The sequence below is a fragment of the Crinia signifera genome, chromosome 1 (assembly GCF_055691185.1).
Source record: "Crinia signifera chromosome 1, ASM5569118v1, whole genome shotgun sequence".
Taxonomy (NCBI): Eukaryota; Metazoa; Chordata; class Amphibia; order Anura; family Myobatrachidae; genus Crinia; species Crinia signifera.
In genome coordinates this window covers 421,855,666-421,873,581 of record NC_139217.1, presented here as the reverse complement: position 1 = coordinate 421,873,581, position 17,916 = coordinate 421,855,666, and the positions used below count along the sequence as shown (strand labels likewise).

The 17,916-nt window shown below is 46.1% G+C and overlaps 1 protein-coding gene across 1 annotated transcript in view; it reads left to right on the top strand.

Annotated features, from left to right (window-relative positions):
* The window catches only part of CCDC125 (coiled-coil domain containing 125), a 42,650-nt gene extending 39,388 nt beyond the window's left edge, over positions 1-3,262 (top strand). The window contains exons 10-12 of the mRNA XM_083151868.1: positions 39-216; positions 1,468-1,601; positions 2,847-3,262. Of these exons, the coding sequence (XP_083007994.1) occupies positions 39-216; positions 1,468-1,601; positions 2,847-3,191 (657 nt within the window). The 3' untranslated portion in view covers positions 3,192-3,262. The remainder of the gene's footprint in view (positions 1-38; positions 217-1,467; positions 1,602-2,846) is intronic.
* The last annotated feature ends 14,654 nt before the right edge of the window (positions 3,263-17,916 follow it).

Genomic DNA, 17,916 nt, shown 5'->3' with positions numbered 1-17,916 from the left:
ATTTTACAGCCTGCTTTGTTAATTAACCTAATTTGCAGTTTGAAGTCGAGAAGAAGAGTAAGGAAGAAGCCTATGTGATGGCAGATGCATTTCGCATCGCCTTTGAGCAGCAGTTGAAGCGCAGGAATGATCAGACGTTGCCTCTAAACAACATAGAGAAGCTCTACAAGAAAGGCAGCAAACACATGAACAGCTGGAAACGTCTGAAAGAGAATGGTAATAACTGTCCTTAGAAAATGAACAATTTTCATATTAATTATTACTGAATTCGATACTCGGTCCAGTTTTTATAAACAGTAAAACTTCTTGTATATTTAATACATCTGATACTCCAAATTGTTGACCGTTAACTATATTGATGTCAAAATCCCTTTGGGTAACCCTTACGGTCTATAGTAAAATACCACAGTCGGGGCATATAAAGGTCTGAGCGGACCCGTCTGCAGGAAATGCTCTCCTCTTGGCAGCCCCCTATCCCTTACCTCAGATATGCATAACACTTGTGTGCTGGCAAGTGGGTCCCCTAGACTCCGGTCTACTCCCTGATCCCATTACAAATACGCCTATTACCGCAAGGTGGCAACTGATCACCAATGAGTTAACGGAGGGGAGCACTGGGCTTGTTATAGTGGTCCAGGACAGCTGCGGGTGACAAATGTCCCCTTCTTAGCTTGCCATGCAGCTGGGATGCAGTTGGAATCCCGGTGGTCAAAATCCAGATGCCGGAACCCCGACCGCCGAAATCCCGCCACTTTCTCCCTCTATGGGTGTCCACGACAATCATAGAGGGAGAATAAATTAGTGTGCCGAGCATAGCGAGCGCACCAAGCCCACAAGGGGGGGGGCGAGCCACGCCCCCCCCCCCCCCTTATCTGGATTTCGCCGTTCGGGATTCGCCGGGATTTCGTACCAATTCCACGCAGCAAAGTGATATACTTACCCCAGTACTTGGGGTGAGTATACATTTATCTCTTCTCTTGTCTCAAAATATCTACAAACATGACCCCTCAGCACAGAGCTACCATTGGTGCTTCAGGGCTCACTGCTGCCATCCACTGCTGTGTGGCATATTGTGAACTTGGGTTGGGGTAGAGAGTGGGGGGGGGGGGCAAATTCTATATTTGCAGCTGGGCTCACCACTCACAAGTTCTGCTACTGCCTCAGCAGCCACCGCCACCCCATGCCCCGCGCTCGCAGTGTTGGCCGCACGAACCTGGCGTATGCACATGCGCAGGAATGCGGCTGTGCATATGCCTACCACCGGTCCCCGTGTGAATGAACTGGTCCGTGCCAGAATATCCCCCATGGTCTGTTGTCTTTGTACTCAACAAAATTTTTTTTTTTTTTCTATGCAGAAAACTACCATTAAGATCTGTCCTCTCTTTGTCACCTGGAAAGCTTATTCATGTAAATGTCATGGTTTAAGCAAGTTACTTTATGTCTCAATTGGCATTGTTTTCCCTTTAGGGCAACTTTCCTTAAGGGATAAAAACAAAACTTTGGGGCAGAAATTAAAGGGCATGCTTCTATCATCGGCTGACAGTACGAACTTGGAGTCCATTAATGATCCCCAAGAGATTCTGCGAGTGTTAATAGATATGGTAAGTGGTATTGTGTTTTTATATATGAATTTACAGAATAAGGTAGTATTGTATTCACTTCCTTCTATGAACGAAATGTCACAGGCTTATTTTACATTTTTAATATTATAAAAGGGGGCATCCAGGGGTCCATTTAATTAGACTCACCCAACTAATCCATGCTGGTCATATTCAGCATGTATGGTAGCTCTGGGCTCACTGTGTTTGTATCCCATAGGGTTGTTGCCATTGTTTCTACACCAACGCAATGGCAGCTCGCCCGCTTTGTGGCTCATTGATTTGACCCCTTACACTGCTTGCAAAACATAATATAGGCCACTATAGAACTAGAGGGACATATTTGTAAAAAGGAGTATTTTGCACTTAGCTTTGGGTAAAGGCTCCGGTGGGTGTCACTATACAAATCCATGAGACTTCAGTGTTTACATATTTTTTCACAGTCACTGCATACACATATGCAGCTGAAAATGCATTAGCATACATCTCTACGTTTCTGAGCAACCCCCAAACATGGCCACCCTACTATGTTGTAGGGGTTTTGCCGGTGTGTGTGCTGCTCGGAGACACCAGAGGAGCTGCATGACTTGCTCCTCCCCCAGTGTCTCAGTCACTGGGGGAGGAGCTGTCCGCAGATTGGAATAAAGTTTTCAGGTATAAAGCAGCAGTGAGCCCCATCTCAATCAGTGAGGGGACATGGCTAACGTCATTCCAGTCGCGGCCCCCACAACTGTGGCAACCCATGAGTCACTCATTTAGGACATTCCCAACCTTCCGCAGGTCCGTGGCTTGGAACTTCATACCTGCGGACCACTGGGGCAAAATAGCAGGCGCAGCAAGTGGAGAGCACAGAGGTGCCCCTACCTGCAGAATTCAACATAAGCAATACAAAGTGCATCGCTGTACTTAAAACGAATGCTGTTAGAAACAATTTAAAAACATCCCATTATGCCCTGACACAATTTTAGCATGCCCTATTAGCAATACTGTAACAGGACATACTGGGTTGTATAGTTCCATAACAGCTGGGGGACTGTGTTGAGTACCACTGCCCTACAGCATTACTTCAGGAATCAGGAGACTAAGTGGATTATGTAACGGGTTCCAATTTTTCAGGGATTTAAGCTATATTACGTTAAAATTTAAAGTGGTAATCTGTTATAAAGAACCAGCCTTATAATTAATTGTTACTTGGGGGAAGCCCTAATAAAATGTTAAATACTGATGTCATATATTTTGAATTTGCAGCTGAATGACAAGGAGGAGGCTTTGGCTCATCAAAGGAAAGTGAGCTACATGCTTGCTCGGACTATAGAAGACAAGGTTGAGTCCTCCAGAGCAGATGAGAGAAGTCATTCTGTGACAGAATCTCCTGTGAGTGGGAATCAGCACAACCTCTCCGAGACCAGACAAATTGTTTCCTATCCCTCCCTTACAAACACTCCCATAGAGAACAGCATTAGATCACAGCAAGGATCACTTAGGGCTATTGAATCCTCCTTTTCTTTGCTACTTAAGGATGTTTATCCTCAAAAAGAAAATGCAGAAAGGACCACTTCACACCCTGAGGATGCGGAAGAGACTCAGACATGATGTTATAAATATGTTATTTGAATATTTTATAGTGGTTATTAATACTGACTTTATCATTTTAAATAAAACTTTTAAATTGTTAACTGCACAAAACTGATTGAAAGCTTAAAGGGACTCTAGGGTAATTGCCGGGTTATTCGGCGGCTGCTGTGTGAAAGCGGTTGCTGTGTGAAAGCGGTATACATTGTAAGCACCCTAATGGGTGCTTACAATGTTAAATGCACCCCACGCCACCCCCAGTATGAACGTGAACCCGAAGCGTTGCGAGCGCAGCGGTACGCGTCCTCCGACCTTTTCATACCCCCACTATCCACGTCGGCGTGGAGTTGATTTTATATAGTGTGGTGAGCGCAGTATTACTTTACATGTCTTCTGCGTCCCCTCGCTGCGCTTCGGGCTCGCTGCGCTCGCCACACTATATAAAGTCATCTCCACGCCGGCGTGGATAGTGGGGGTATGAAAAGGTCGGAGGACGCGTACCGCCGCCCCTTGCGGGCTCGCTGCGCTCGCCATGCTTTGGGTTCATGTTCATAGTGGGGGTGGCGGTGGGGGTGCATTTAACATTGTAAGCCCCCATTAGGGTGCTTATACAATTTATAATCGCATCGCATTGCCTTATGGTCTGCGATGCGATGGGCGCCGTGATAATACACAAGTACCGATTTATTTATTTTTTTGCTAAAAGCACTACTGGGGACATCTGTAACAGCACTACTGAGGACATGATTTGTAACTGGCACTACCGGGACATTTGTAACAGCACTACTGGGGACATGATATGTAACTGGCACTACTGGGGACATCGGAAACAGCACTACTTGGGACATGATATGTAACTGCCACTACTGGGGACATCTGTAACAGCACTACTGGGGACATCTGTAACAGCACTACAGGGGACATGATATCTAACTGGCGCTATTGGTCACATCTGTAACAGCACTACTGGGGACGTGATATGTAACTGGCACTACTAGGGACATCGGAAACAGCACTACTTGGGACATGATATGTAACTGCCACTACTGGGGACATCTGTAACAGCACTAATGGGGACATGATATGTAACTGGCACTACCGGGGACATCTGTAACAGCACTACTGAGGACATGATATGTAACTGGCACTACTGGGGACATTTGTAACAGCACTACTGGGGACATGATATCTAACTGGCACTACCGGGCACATCTGTAACAGCACTACTGAGAACATGATATGTAACTGGCACTACTGGGGATATTTGTAACCGCACTACTGGGGACGTGATATGTAACTGGCACTACTGGGGACATCGGAAACAGCACTACTTGGGACATGATATGTAACTGCCACTACTGGGGACATCTGTAACAGCACTACTGGGGACATGATATGTAACTGGCACTACTGGGGACATCTGTAACAGCACTAAAGGGGACATGATATCTAACTGGCGCTATTGGTCACATCTGTAACAGCACTACTGGGGACATGATATGTAACTGCCACTACTGATAACATGATATATATATATATATATATATATACAGAGTTCGCAAATACTCGCTATAGCGAGTATTTTACCCACTTTGGAGCACCAGGGACTCATTTTTTATGAATGGCTTGGTCCCCTGGGACCCAGCCATTTCGGCGTGCACGCCGTGTTAATAAGTGTGACAAAGGTGGCCGCTTCGTAAATCTGCTGGGCGCGAAAATGAAAGGGTCCCTGTCACCGCAGATACATAGGCAGCAGTGCACGGAAGCCGCGTAAGCTGGCTCCTGCACTGTGCCTCAACAACAGATGCCTGGAGCCAACACCAGAAGCAGCTGCTCAGCAGGGGAACAGAGCTGCGGCTGGTGTGAGGATGGAGCACGAGGAACTGACACCAGATTTGGGGGCCAGAACCAGCGAGGTGTGACAGTGAGGACGGAGCAGACCCGGGCAGGAAGTAGAGGTAAAAGGGGTGCGTGGTCCATTTAGCAGGCTGCTTGGCTGTGTCATGTAAGGGGATTTATTGCTAGCAGGACTCGGGCTGCAGACTTCCCTCCTCCTCCTCCTCTCCTACCTCGCGGTGCTGCTCTCTTGTGTGTCACTGTCACCTCCTCCAGTGCTGGCTGTTAATGGCCCACTCGTCCCCTCCTACAGTCACTGCACAGCTGGCAGAGAGGCTGCAGGTCACCAATTAACTCTTAACAGGCAGAGCTGCCTGTAGGGGAGGAGCCTATAGACTCTGCTGGGAATTCACTAACCCTATCCCTCCTGTTCCTGCTGCCATTACTTTTACAATCCTGATCGGTGCAGCACAGGTGTCCCTATTCCGACATTATGCCTTTTTCTAGTATATGTGTATCTTGCTTTATGTGAGTGGGCAAATTGCCAATTGATTACACACACACACACACACACACACACACACACACACACACCCCCCCCCCCAATCGCACAATATCCACAGTTTTGGGATGTTTAAATCTACGTTTGCTCGCCAAAAAATAAATAGGCTCAGGCTGGCCCTTGGCTCAGGGTATATGCCATATGGAAGAGAGGAGGAGGCTTCTGTATGTGCCATGCTGGGGAAGGGGAGAGAGGAGGGTTTATTCCGTTGGGACCCAGAAAAGGTCAAGTAGGACCCCGATTTTTTTAAGTGAGGGGTCCCAGGGACCCATCATTTTTGGGGGTTTTCGCGATCACTGTATATATATATATATATATATATATGTGTGTGTGTGTGTGAAAGAAAATGATTGCTTGGCAATCAAACTCAGTATCTGAGATAGTACACAAACTTTGTTTCATGTTTTGAAACCTTGTTTTATGCACAAACAAAATATATCTGTGTGTTTTTTTATGTGTTTGATGTGCTTATACAACATAAATGCAAGATATCTCAAGATACATTATTGAAATATAAAAATATTCTGAAATATGGAATAATCCGTTATCCAAAATTGTTCTGGTCCCGAGCATTTTGGATAAGGGATACTCAACTTGTATTGCATTAGTTGATACATCATCTGATCATTCTGAATTACCAACCTTAGTAGTTCTGTGTTCTACTACTGTCACATTATTGGTGTTGGGGAAAGTTTTGGTTACCCTAGCGTGAGCCCCATCATTCCATCCTGTTATTATCTGACACAGTCCCCAATAGCTGCCTTGTCTGATTATAAGTCCAGGGGGTATCCCGGTAATTAGTGGACGTAATCCAGGCGGCTGTTATTGGTGAAAACTAAGGGGGTTATTCTGATTCACTCCTGGCAAATTCCTTCTCAAATGGACAAAACCATGTGCACTGCAGGTGGGGTAGATGTTACTTGTGCATACTGTACTTGATGTTGTCAGACTGCGTGCAGGTGTGTGACCGGTACCTGAAACTCCTGTTCTTCTCTTGACACTGCCTGTCTGCAACCTGCCTGCTTCGCTCACCTGTAATTCGGAGGGTGGAGGGACAGAAAGACCCCGGGAAGACACAACCACACAATGCTGTCACCACACGTGAGAACGGTGATACAAAGGTTTTAGTGTACGGCCGATATAATCACGGATCACCGCTATGAGATTAAACGATGCAATTACAGTAGACAGTTGGCAGTAAATGACAAAAGGTTTAAAGAATGTTTCGCCTATATGATATTGTGCGCGATGGGGTCACTGTAGGCCGCACTTCACACAATACACTGCGTAGTAAAGGCGATATACCACGTCAAGCAACAAATGCAATAAATGACAAAAAGAATAATAACAATTTGTAAGAAGGATATCATGTGCGATGGGGCCACTGTAGCACCACAGGCCGCAATTGGCACGTTATACCGCACCTAAAGTACTGTACACTTATGCAATTATATCACAATGCAATCAATTTCAATTGATTAGAGGATATACAAGACCATTTCAAGAAATGACAATAGTGTAAGGCAATTGCTTCTGTTCAATATAAGAACAAGTGTCCAGGCTTAAAATACTGAGTCCATGAACTGCACAGGTCTGTTATCTAAGGTACCTTTTTGGCCTAGGGGCACTGTAACTTGACATAAAGACTAATGAAGGAATTTGTAATCCAAGGCAAAAAGAAATGTCCTGAGCTCGGCAGAAGGTCGACTTTCACAAAAGGTTCCAATAAATGGGCGGTGTGCCTCCTGGCTTAAGATGGCGCCTGAGTGAGGCGGCGTAAGAACATAGGTGGGCCTGAAGGGTGGACTGGGTGACAGGTGTTACAGTCAAATGATGTCAGGCTCCCATGGGGCACTGTAAGTGCTAGTCTCTGTGGGGCCTGCAGGTGAAGGCTGTCAGTGTGGGGGGCTGTAGCACAGTACCTGCCCGTCTGCTGCTGACTCTGGTCAGTCACGTCTCCCAGCTCTCCATGTGGCCGTGAGATGTGCTGCTGGCTCTCTGGTACTGGAGACCTCTCTGCCCCGGCCTTCCTCCGGTCTGCCGTGCACTGGGTCACTGCTGGTCTCCCTCTCTCCTCCTGCTCAGCACTAGTCAGGGGTTGAGCAGGGTCAGCTCCTGCTGCTGATGCTGTCAGCGTCCCGTTTCTCCTGTCCGCCTTCTGCAGCTGTCACCCCTCAGACCGGGTCACGGCTCAGCTGCCTCGGCGCCTCCTGTCAATCACCGCCGGGGCTCTTATATCGGAGGTCACTGCCGGGTTCCGTCTCCGCCACTCCATGCCCACATCTGCCTGCTGTCAGTCACAGGCGTGGTTACGGGCTGCACCACTCGGCTCCCCTCTATCCGTGCTGGCTCCCTGCTGTCAATCAGGCAGCGTCTCACCTCATCAGCGGCTTCTCGTCTCCCCGTCTCCCCGTCTGCTCTGCTGCTGCAGCCCAGCGTGTTTTTCTCTTCACTCTCCTCCCTAGGGATGGCAATCGACCATCGATAATTCAAAATCATCGATGGTTCATGGCCGATGTCGAATACTTTTGCCATCGATGGGGGAGTACCAGATAGTTTCCCTCCAACGATGGACTAGCCATGAACGATGTTTTTTTATTTTTCCCAAAGTGCTGGGACACGGAGCATAGCTCCGCCCCCAACACCAGTGAAGCCCCGCCCCCGTGTTTTGATTGGCCCACAGGCCAATCAATCAAACACAATGGATAACCATCGATATGTAAAAATATCGATGGTCATCCATTGCATAGTTAATCACTATCGATGGCCAGCTGCCGAATTGCCATCGATGACAACCATCGATGGCAATGGCAACGATGGCCATCCCTACTCCTCCCTCTGTCTCCTCAGCGGCACACACTGTTCTCCGCGCGCTCAGCCCGACTCCTCCTTGCTCCTTTGGTGCCCAATGACTACCAATCAGAGGGCACCCTTTCTTTCCCGCTCTCACAGGACCAGGTAATCTCCCCCCCCCCCCAGCCTATATTTCAGGCTACAGCACTTTGTAAAGGCAGCACTGGCCACCAATGATCCAGAGGGGTTTTACTTCAAAGTGAGATCTATATTGCAGTGTAAAAATAAAGCAGTCAGTATTTTCCCTGCACAGGAACAAAATAACTCACCCAAATCGAATTATCTCTGCACATTTTACATCTGCCCCCTGCAGTGCACATGTTTTTGTCCATCTAAGAAGGAATTTGCCAGAAGGAGTGAACCAGAATAACCCCCTTAGTGAGCACTGTGTCAGAGTAATCATAAGTTCAGAACAGTAGCACATAAAGGGGATATGCAATCTGGGATCACGGTTGTCGATCCCCCCGTGATCTTGGCCCGTTTGCGGTCAGATCGACTGCATAACGACAGACGGGATTCAATGTCCTGCCTGCCAATGGGCGCAAAGGGGGCGTGGCCGCGAAAACAGCCGTGGATTGTCGATCTGCAGCCCGGATGACGACAATCCACGGCCGTTATCGGCAGAAAGGGCCCGACAGCTTCTGAAGTCGGGCCCGTTCTGCCGTGATCCCGCATCAATGCTGTCGTTAATGACAGCATTGAATAGGGAGCCGCCGCTATTTCCTACGTCGGAAATAGCGGCGGCACATTGCATACCCCCCTAAGACATGAGACCTGAAGTCAATCAAGTACAATGCACAGAAAATAGTTATAATGGTTTGGTTTGAGAAGTCTGAGATGATTCATCACACTACCATAAGCAAAAATATTTAGTATTGTCACCAACAATATAATTATGTAGTTGCATAAATATGTCTGCTTTCATAATACAGTATATAGGGCTTCCTTGTGTTGCAAGGATGGTGCTTTCTAAAGATGTTTGTGACAGGGTCATATAACTAGACATTTTGGTGTCCTAGGTGACAGTACTGCACATCCCTTCCCAATAAGTGATACAATAGTTTTTATTTGTCCCAGAATCAACCTGGTATAACCAGGCAGACTCCACTGACCTTATCCTTCTGAGCATACTCCACCACCACATACCTCCCAACATTTAGGGGGAAATTTACTAAGATGTGTATTCTACTTCACATGTGATGTTGCAATGGGCAACCAATCAGATCCTGTCTACTATCTTCTAGAGCAGAGGATCCCAACCTTTGTTGTCTCCCGTACCCCTTGATCAGGCTTTTCATTTATGAGTACCCCCATGTGTCAAACCACCCCCACCCATATCCCTTCATTCTGATGCAGTGATCATTCTGATCTCATGCAGGGGCAGTACAGATGGTGTAATGGTTAGCATTACTGCCTCACTGTACTGAGGTCATGGGTTTGATTCCCAGCATGGCTCTAAATGTGTGGAGTTTGTATATTATCCCCGTGCTTGTGTGGGTTTCCTCCGGTTTCCGCCCACATTCCAAATATATACTGGTAGGTTAAATAGCTCCCAACAAAATTAACCCTAGAATGTATGTATGTGTGTATATGTGTACATATGGTAGGCAGGGAATATAGATTGTAAGCATGGGAAGATCATCCAGGAGAGAATAATGAGGGCTGAAGGCAGGAGCTGGATGGCAGATGGCAGCAGCTCAAAGTGGAGCTCTATGCAAGATCAGGTAACCAGTGCAGGAGGGCTGGTGTAGAGGGGTTAATTCCCAAGTGTCCAATCTGGATATGCCCTGCCATGTGTCCTGTCAGGTGGGTATTAGCTGCACAAAAATAATTGATCCCTCATGTTGAGTAAAAGTAAATTGGTACTTATGTATTATCTGGGCTCCCATGTTAAATGCACCCCATTTTTTCATACCCCTACTATCCAACTACGCATGGAGTTGATTTTATATAGTGTGGTGAGCGCAGCGAGCCACCGTGCCCGAGCGGACGTGGTCTCATAAGAAAAACGGGAGCCCAGATATTACATAAGTACCAGTAAATTAATATAATATACTGTATTATACTCCCAACTTCCCTCCCCCCCCACCATGGCACACTGCCAGCCCCGAGTGGGACGCAAGGTGATCCCAAAAAATGGAACGTTCTCACGGAAATCAGGACAGTTGGGAGTTATGCCACCAGATGGTAAACCTTCTTTCCCAGTTGAATTTTCTTTTAGCGTTGCTCGACTTCAAAGAGCTGCAAACAGAGACCTGCAGCTAGAAGCAGAAATCTGGGTGCCTCATGAGTTGGGCAGCGGTGCTGTAGGGGCTACAGCTATGCTGCCCCATGGCTTTGTGTCACGAGCAGTGACCCTGGCTGCACAGTTACAGCTCTGGAGTTTTCCTATTGTCTGCAAACGTAGGGCTAGGGTGTGTGGCCTAAAAACCCAGTCAGTGAAAAAAATAAGCCAACCCCATATAAGACATTTTTACACATATCAGCACTGGCATCTCCCCCCCCCCCCCCCCCCCCCCCACCACCATCACCACCTTCCCCATTCTCTGCTGCCCCCATCTCCAGTATGTTCACTGTGCCCTGAGCTGTCTCTTACATTCTCCTCTGAGACAGAGCCTGGGCCTGGTGTGCGCAGCTAGCTGGTGGGTGTGCGAAGCAGCTCCCACGTTGATATTATATTATGGGCGCGTACAGTGCTTCTGCGCATGTGCAGAAGCTACTGTTTGAGTCTGAGAAAGGAACAGCAATGTGCAATCGGAGAGAACTGATTGCGAAAGCCGCCGCCGCTGCAGCAATGTTATTAAGGGCAATAAAGGAGGACACTTTTTGAGGGAGTACAGAACTTACAAAAGAAGGACTGTTGGTCACCTTACTGTAGGGAAGTATGAGCAGCTTTTAGGAGGTAGCTGCGCAAGGTAGTCGTGATAGGGAGGGGGTGCCAATGGCGGCGTTGTCTGCAGCACAATGCACATCCATTACTCTGGGTATTTTTTTTATGAAAAATACCCTGATAAGACTTCAAAGTGGCATTGCAAGGACAGAACTTTCTCGCAAGCTGTTCCCACATGCGATAAGTGATACATCAGTGATATGTAATCAAATGTCACATTGTACATTGGGCCAATATTATCACGTTACTTTTGCAGCTGAGGATGGTGATAAATCGGCCAGAGAGATCAAGTTGATGGAGATAAAATACCATACTTGCCTACCTGACCCTCTCCATGAGGGAGAAAATGTTGTTCCTGGACTTCCCTGGTAATGTATGATTGTCATCACCTGTGGTGAAACACCTTTCTTATCAATTACCTAGCTCCCCACAGGTGATGGCAATCATACATTACCAGGGAAGTTCAGGAACAGCATTTTCTCCCTCATGGAGACGAGGCTGAAGTTGGCTTCTTATTCGGCCAGCTTCTTATTCGAGCTCCAGCTTCTTATTCGAGCTCCAGCTTCTTATTCAGAAAAATCACTTTTACAAGGGTTAATGAATGATGGACCACAAATTTCACTGTAGAAATCAACACAGGGGGGTTGCCTACATATGACCCACTTGCAATTTCTTTTGACCAACAATGATTTGGGCAGAAAATGGGCACAAAAATGGGCATGGGTCCCAGATATCATTTTGAATAAGTAGCTGGTGTCCTGCAAGGGTTAAACAGCGTTGGTCAAAAAATATTACACTGGAAACCCGCACAGGGGGGTCACTTACATATGACCCACTTGCCATTTCTTTTGACCAACAAGGATTTTGGCAGTAATAGGGCAGTAAAGTGGGCATGGGTCACAGATGTCATTATTTTGAATAAGTAGCTGGTGTCCTGCAAGGGTTAAACAGTGTTGGTCAAAACATATTACACTTGAAACCCACACAGGGGGGTTGCCTACATATGACCCACTTGCAATTTCTTTTGACCAACAATGATTTGGGCAGAAAATGGGCACAAAAATGGGCATGGGTCCCAGAATCATCATTTTGAATAAGTAGCTGGTGTTCTGCAAGGGTTAAACAGCGTTGGTCAACAAAAATTACACTGGAAACCCGCACAGGGGGGTCACTTACATATGACCCACTTGCCATTTCTTTTGACCAACAAGGATTTGGGCAGTAATAGGGCAGTAAAGTGGGCATAGGTCCCAGATGTCATCATTTTGAATAAGTAGCTGGAGTCCTGCAAGGGTTAAACAGCGTTGGTCAAAAAATGTTACACTGGAAACCCGCACAGGGGGGTCACTTACATATGACCCACTTGCCATTTCTTTTGAGCAACGCTGTTTAACCCTTGCAGGACACCAGCTACTCATTCAAAATGATGTAATCTGTGACCCATACCCACTTTACTGCCCTATTACTGCCCAAATCCTCGTTGGTGAAAAGAAATTGCAAGTGGGTCATATGTAAGTGACCCCCCTGTATGGAGTCCAAGTGTAACATTTTTTGACCAACGCTGTTTAAACCTTGCAGGACACCACTTACTTATTCAAAATGATGACATCTGGGACCTATGCCCACTTTTGTGCCCATTTTCTGCCCAAATAATTGTTGGTCAAAAGAAATTGCAAGTGGGTCATATGTAGGTAACCCCCCTGTGTGGGTTTCAAGTGTAATATGTTTTGACCAACACTGTTTAACCCTTGCAGGACATCAGCTACTTATTCAAAATAATGACATATGTGACCCATGCCAACTTTACTGCCCTATTACTGCCCAAATCCTTGTTGGTCAAAAGAAATGGCAAGTGGGTCATATGTATCTGACCCCCCTGTGTGGATTTCAAGTGTAATATGTTTTCACCAACACTGTTTAACCCTTGCAGGACACCAGCTTCTTATTCAAAATGATGATTGTGGGACCCATGCCCACTTTACTGCCCTATTTCTGCCCAAATCCATGTTGTTCAAAAGAAATGGCAAGTAGGTCATATGTAAGTGACCCCCCTGTGCGGGTTTCCAGTGTAATATTTTTTGACCAACGCTGTTTAACCCTTGCAGGACACCAGCTACTTATTCAAAATGATGATTCTGGGACCCATGCCCATTTTACTGCCCTATTTCTGCCCAAATCCTTGTTGTTTAAAAGAAATAGCAAGTGGGTCATATGTAAGTCATGCCCTTGTGTGGATTCTAAGTGTAAAATTTTTTGACCAACGCTGTTTAACCCTTGCAGGATACCAGCTACTTATTCAAAATGATGACATCTGGGACCTATGCCCACTTTACTGCCCTATTTCTGCCCAAATCCTCGTTGGTCAAAAGAAATGGCAAGTGGGTCATATATAAGTGACCCCCCTGTGCGGGTTTCCAGTGTAACATTTTTTGACCAACGCTGTTTAACCCTTGCAGGACACCAGCTACTTATTCAAAATGATGACATCTGGGACCTATGCCCACTTTACTGCCCTATTTCTGCCCAAATCCTTGTTGGTCAAAAGAAGTGGCAAGTGGGTGATATGTAAGTGACCCCCTAGTGCGGGTTTTCAGTGTAATATTTGTTGACCAACGCTGTTTAACCCTTGCAGAACACCAGCTACTTATTCAAAATGATGATTCTGGGACCCATGCCCATTTTTGTGCCCATTTTCTGCCCAAATCATTGTTGGTCAAAAGAAATTGCAAGTGGGTCATATGTAGGCAGCCTCCCTGTGTGGGTTTCAAGTGTAATATGTTTTGACCAACACTGTTTAACCCTTGCAGGACACCAGCTACTTATTCAAAATAATGACATCTGGGACCCATGCCCACTTTACTGCCCTATTACTGCCCAAATCCTTGTTGCTCAAAAGAAATGGCAAGTGGGTCATATGTAAGTGACCCCCCTGTGCGGGTTTCCAGTGTAATATTTTTTGACCAACGCTGTTTAACCCTTGCAGGAAACCAGCTACTTATTCAAAATGATGATTCTGGGACCCGTGCCCACTTTACTGCCCTATTTCTGCCCAAATCCTTGTTGGTCAAAAGAAATGGCAAGTGGGTCATATGTATCTGACCCCCCTGTGTGGATTTCAAGTGTAATATGTTTTCACCAACACTGTTTAACCCTTGCAGGACACCAGCTTCTTATTCAAAATGATGATTGTGGGACCCATGCCCACTTTACTGCCCTATTTCTGCCCAAATCCATGTTGTTCAAAAGAAATGGCAAGTAGGTCATATGTAAGTGACCCCCCTGTGCGGGTTTCCAGTGTAATATTTTTTGACCAACGCTGTTTAACCCTTGCAGGACACCAGCTACTTATTCAAAATGATGATTCTGGGACCCATGCCCATTTTACTGCCCTATTTCTGCCCAAATCCTTGTTGTTTAAAAGAAATAGCAAGTGGGTCATATGTAAGTCATGCCCTTGTGTGGATTCTAAGTGTAAAATTTTTTGACCAACGCTGTTTAACCCTTGCAGGATACCAGCTACTTATTCAAAATGATGACATCTGGGACCTATGCCCACTTTACTGCCCTATTTCTGCCCAAATCCTCGTTGGTCAAAAGAAATGGCAAGTGGGTGATATGTAAGTGACCCCCTAGTGCGGGTTTTCAGTGTAATATTTGTTGACCAACGCTGTTTAACCCTTGCAGGACACCAGCTACTTATTCAAAATGATGACATCTGGGACCTATGCCCACTTTACTGCCCTATTTCTGCCCAAATCCTTGTTGGTCAAAAGAAGTGGCAAGTGGGTGATATGTAAGTGACCCCCTAGTGCGGGTTTTCAGTGTAATATTTGTTGACCAACGCTGTTTAACCCTTGCAGAACACCAGCTACTTATTCAAAATGATGATTCTGGGACCCATGCCCATTTTTGTGCCCATTTTCTGCCCAAATCATTGTTGGTCAAAAGAAATTGCAAGTGGGTCATATGTAGGCAGCCTCCCTGTGTGGGTTTCAAGTGTAATATGTTTTGACCAACACTGTTTAACCCTTGCAGGACACCAGCTACTTATTCAAAATAATGACATCTGGGACCCATGCCCACTTTACTGCCCTATTACTGCCCAAATCCTTGTTGCTCAAAAGAAATGGCAAGTGGGTCATATGTAAGTGACCCCCCTGTGCGGGTTTCCAGTGTAATATTTTTTGACCAACGCTGTTTAACCCTTGCAGGAAACCAGCTACTTATTCAAAATGATGATTCTGGGACCCGTGCCCACTTTACTGCCCTATTTCTGCCCAAATCCTTGTTGGTCAAAAGAAATGGCAAGTGGGTCATATGTAAGTGACGCCCCTGTGCGAGTTTCCAGTGTAACTTTTTTTATCCAACGCTGTTTAGCCCTTGCATGACACCAGCTACTTATTCAAAATGATGATTCTGGGACCCATGCCCACTTTAGTGCCCTATTTCTTCCCAAAACCTTGTTGGTCAAAAGAAATGGCAAGTGGGTCATATGTAAGTGACCCCCCTGTGCGGGTTTCCAGTGTAATATTTTTTGACCAACGCTGTTTAACCCTTGCAGGACACCAGCTACTTATTCAAAATGATGATTCTGGGACCCATGCCCACTTTACTGCCCTATTACTGCCCAAATCCTTGTTGGTCAAAAGAAATGGCAAGTGGGTCATATGTAAGTGACCCCCCTGTGTGGATTCCAAGTGTAACATTTTTTGACCAACGCTGTTTAACCCTTGCAGGACACCAGCTACGTATTCAAAATGATGATTCTGGGACCCATGCCCACTTTACTGCCCTATTTCTGCCCAAATCCTTGTTGGTCAAAAGAAATGGCAAGTGGGTCATATGTAAGTGACCCCCCTGTGCGGGTTTCCAGTGTAATATTTTTTGACCAACGCTGTTTAACCCTTGCAGGACACCAGCTACTTATTCAAAATGATGAAATCTGGGACCCATGCCCACTTTACTGCCCTATTTCTGCCCAAATCCTTGTTGGTCAAAAGAAATGTCAAGTGGGTCATATGTAAGTGACCCCCCTGTGTGGATTCCAAGTGTAACATTTTTTGACCAATGCTGTTTAACCCTTGCAGGACACCAGCTACTTATTCAAAATGATGATTCTGGGACCCATGCCCACTTTACTGCCCTATTTCTGCCCAAATCCTTGTTGGTCAAAAGAAATGGCAAGTGGGTCATATGTAAGTGACCCCCCTGTGTGGGTTTCCAGTGTAATATTTTTTGACCAACGCTGTTTAACCCTTGCAGGACACCAGCTACTTATTCAAAATGATATCTGGGACCCATGCCCATTTTTGTGCCCATTTTCTGCCCAAATCCTTGTTGGTCAAAAGAAATGACAAGTGGGTCATATGTAAGTGACCCCCCTGTGTGGATTCCAAGTGTAATATGTTTTGACCAACGCTGTTTAACCCTTGCAGGACACCAGCTACTTATTCAAAATAATGACATCTGTGACCCATGCCCACTTAACTGCCCTATTACTGCCCAAATCCTTGTTGGTCAAAAGAAATGGCAAGTGGGTCATATGTAAGTGACCCCCCTGTGTGGGTTTCCAGTGTAATATTTTTTGACCAACGCTGTTTAGCCCTTGCAGGACACCAGCTACTTATTCAAAATGATATCTGGGACCCATGCCCATTTTTGTGCCCTATTACTGCCCAAATCCTCGTTGGTCAAAAGAAATGGCAAGTGGGTCATATGTAAGTGACCCCCCTGTGTGGGTTTCCAGTGTAATATTTGGTACTTATGTATTATCTGGGCTCCCATGTTAAATGCAGCCCTTTTTTTCATACCCCTACTATCCAAATACGCATGGAGTTGATTTTATATAGTGTGGCGAGCGCAGCGAGCCACCGTGCCCGAAGCGTGGCGAGCGCAGCGAGCCCCGCAAGGGGACGCGGTCTCATAAGAAAAACGGGAGCCCAGATATTACATAAGTACCTAATATTTTTTGACCAACGTTGTTTAACCCTTGCAGGACACCAGCTACTTATTCAAAATGATGAAATCTGGGACCCATGCCCACTTTACTGCCCTATTTCTGCCCAAATCCTTGTTGGTCAAAAGAAATGGCAAGTGGGTCATATGTAAGTGACCCCCCTGTGTGGATTCCAAGTGTAACATTTTTTGACCAATGCTGTTTAACCCTTGCAGGACACCAGCTACTTATTCAAAATGATGAAATCTGGGACCCATTCCCACTTTACTGCCCTATTTCTGCCCAAATCCTTGTTGGTCAAAAGAAATGGCAAGTGGGTCATATGTAAGTGACCCCCCTGTGCGGGTTTCCAGTGTAATATTTTTTGACCAACGCTGTTTAACCCTTGCAGGACACCAGCTACTTATTCAAAATGATGAAATCTGGGACCCATGCCCACTTTACTGCCCTATTTCTGCCCAAATCCTTGTTGGTCAAAAGAAATGTCAAGTGGGTCATATGTAAGTGACCCCCCTGTGTGGATTCCAAGTGTAACATTTTTTGACCAATGCTGTTTAACCCTTGCAGGACACCAGCTACTTATTCAAAATGATGAAATCTGGGACCCATGCCCACTTTACTGCCCTATTTCTGCCCAAATCCTTGTTGG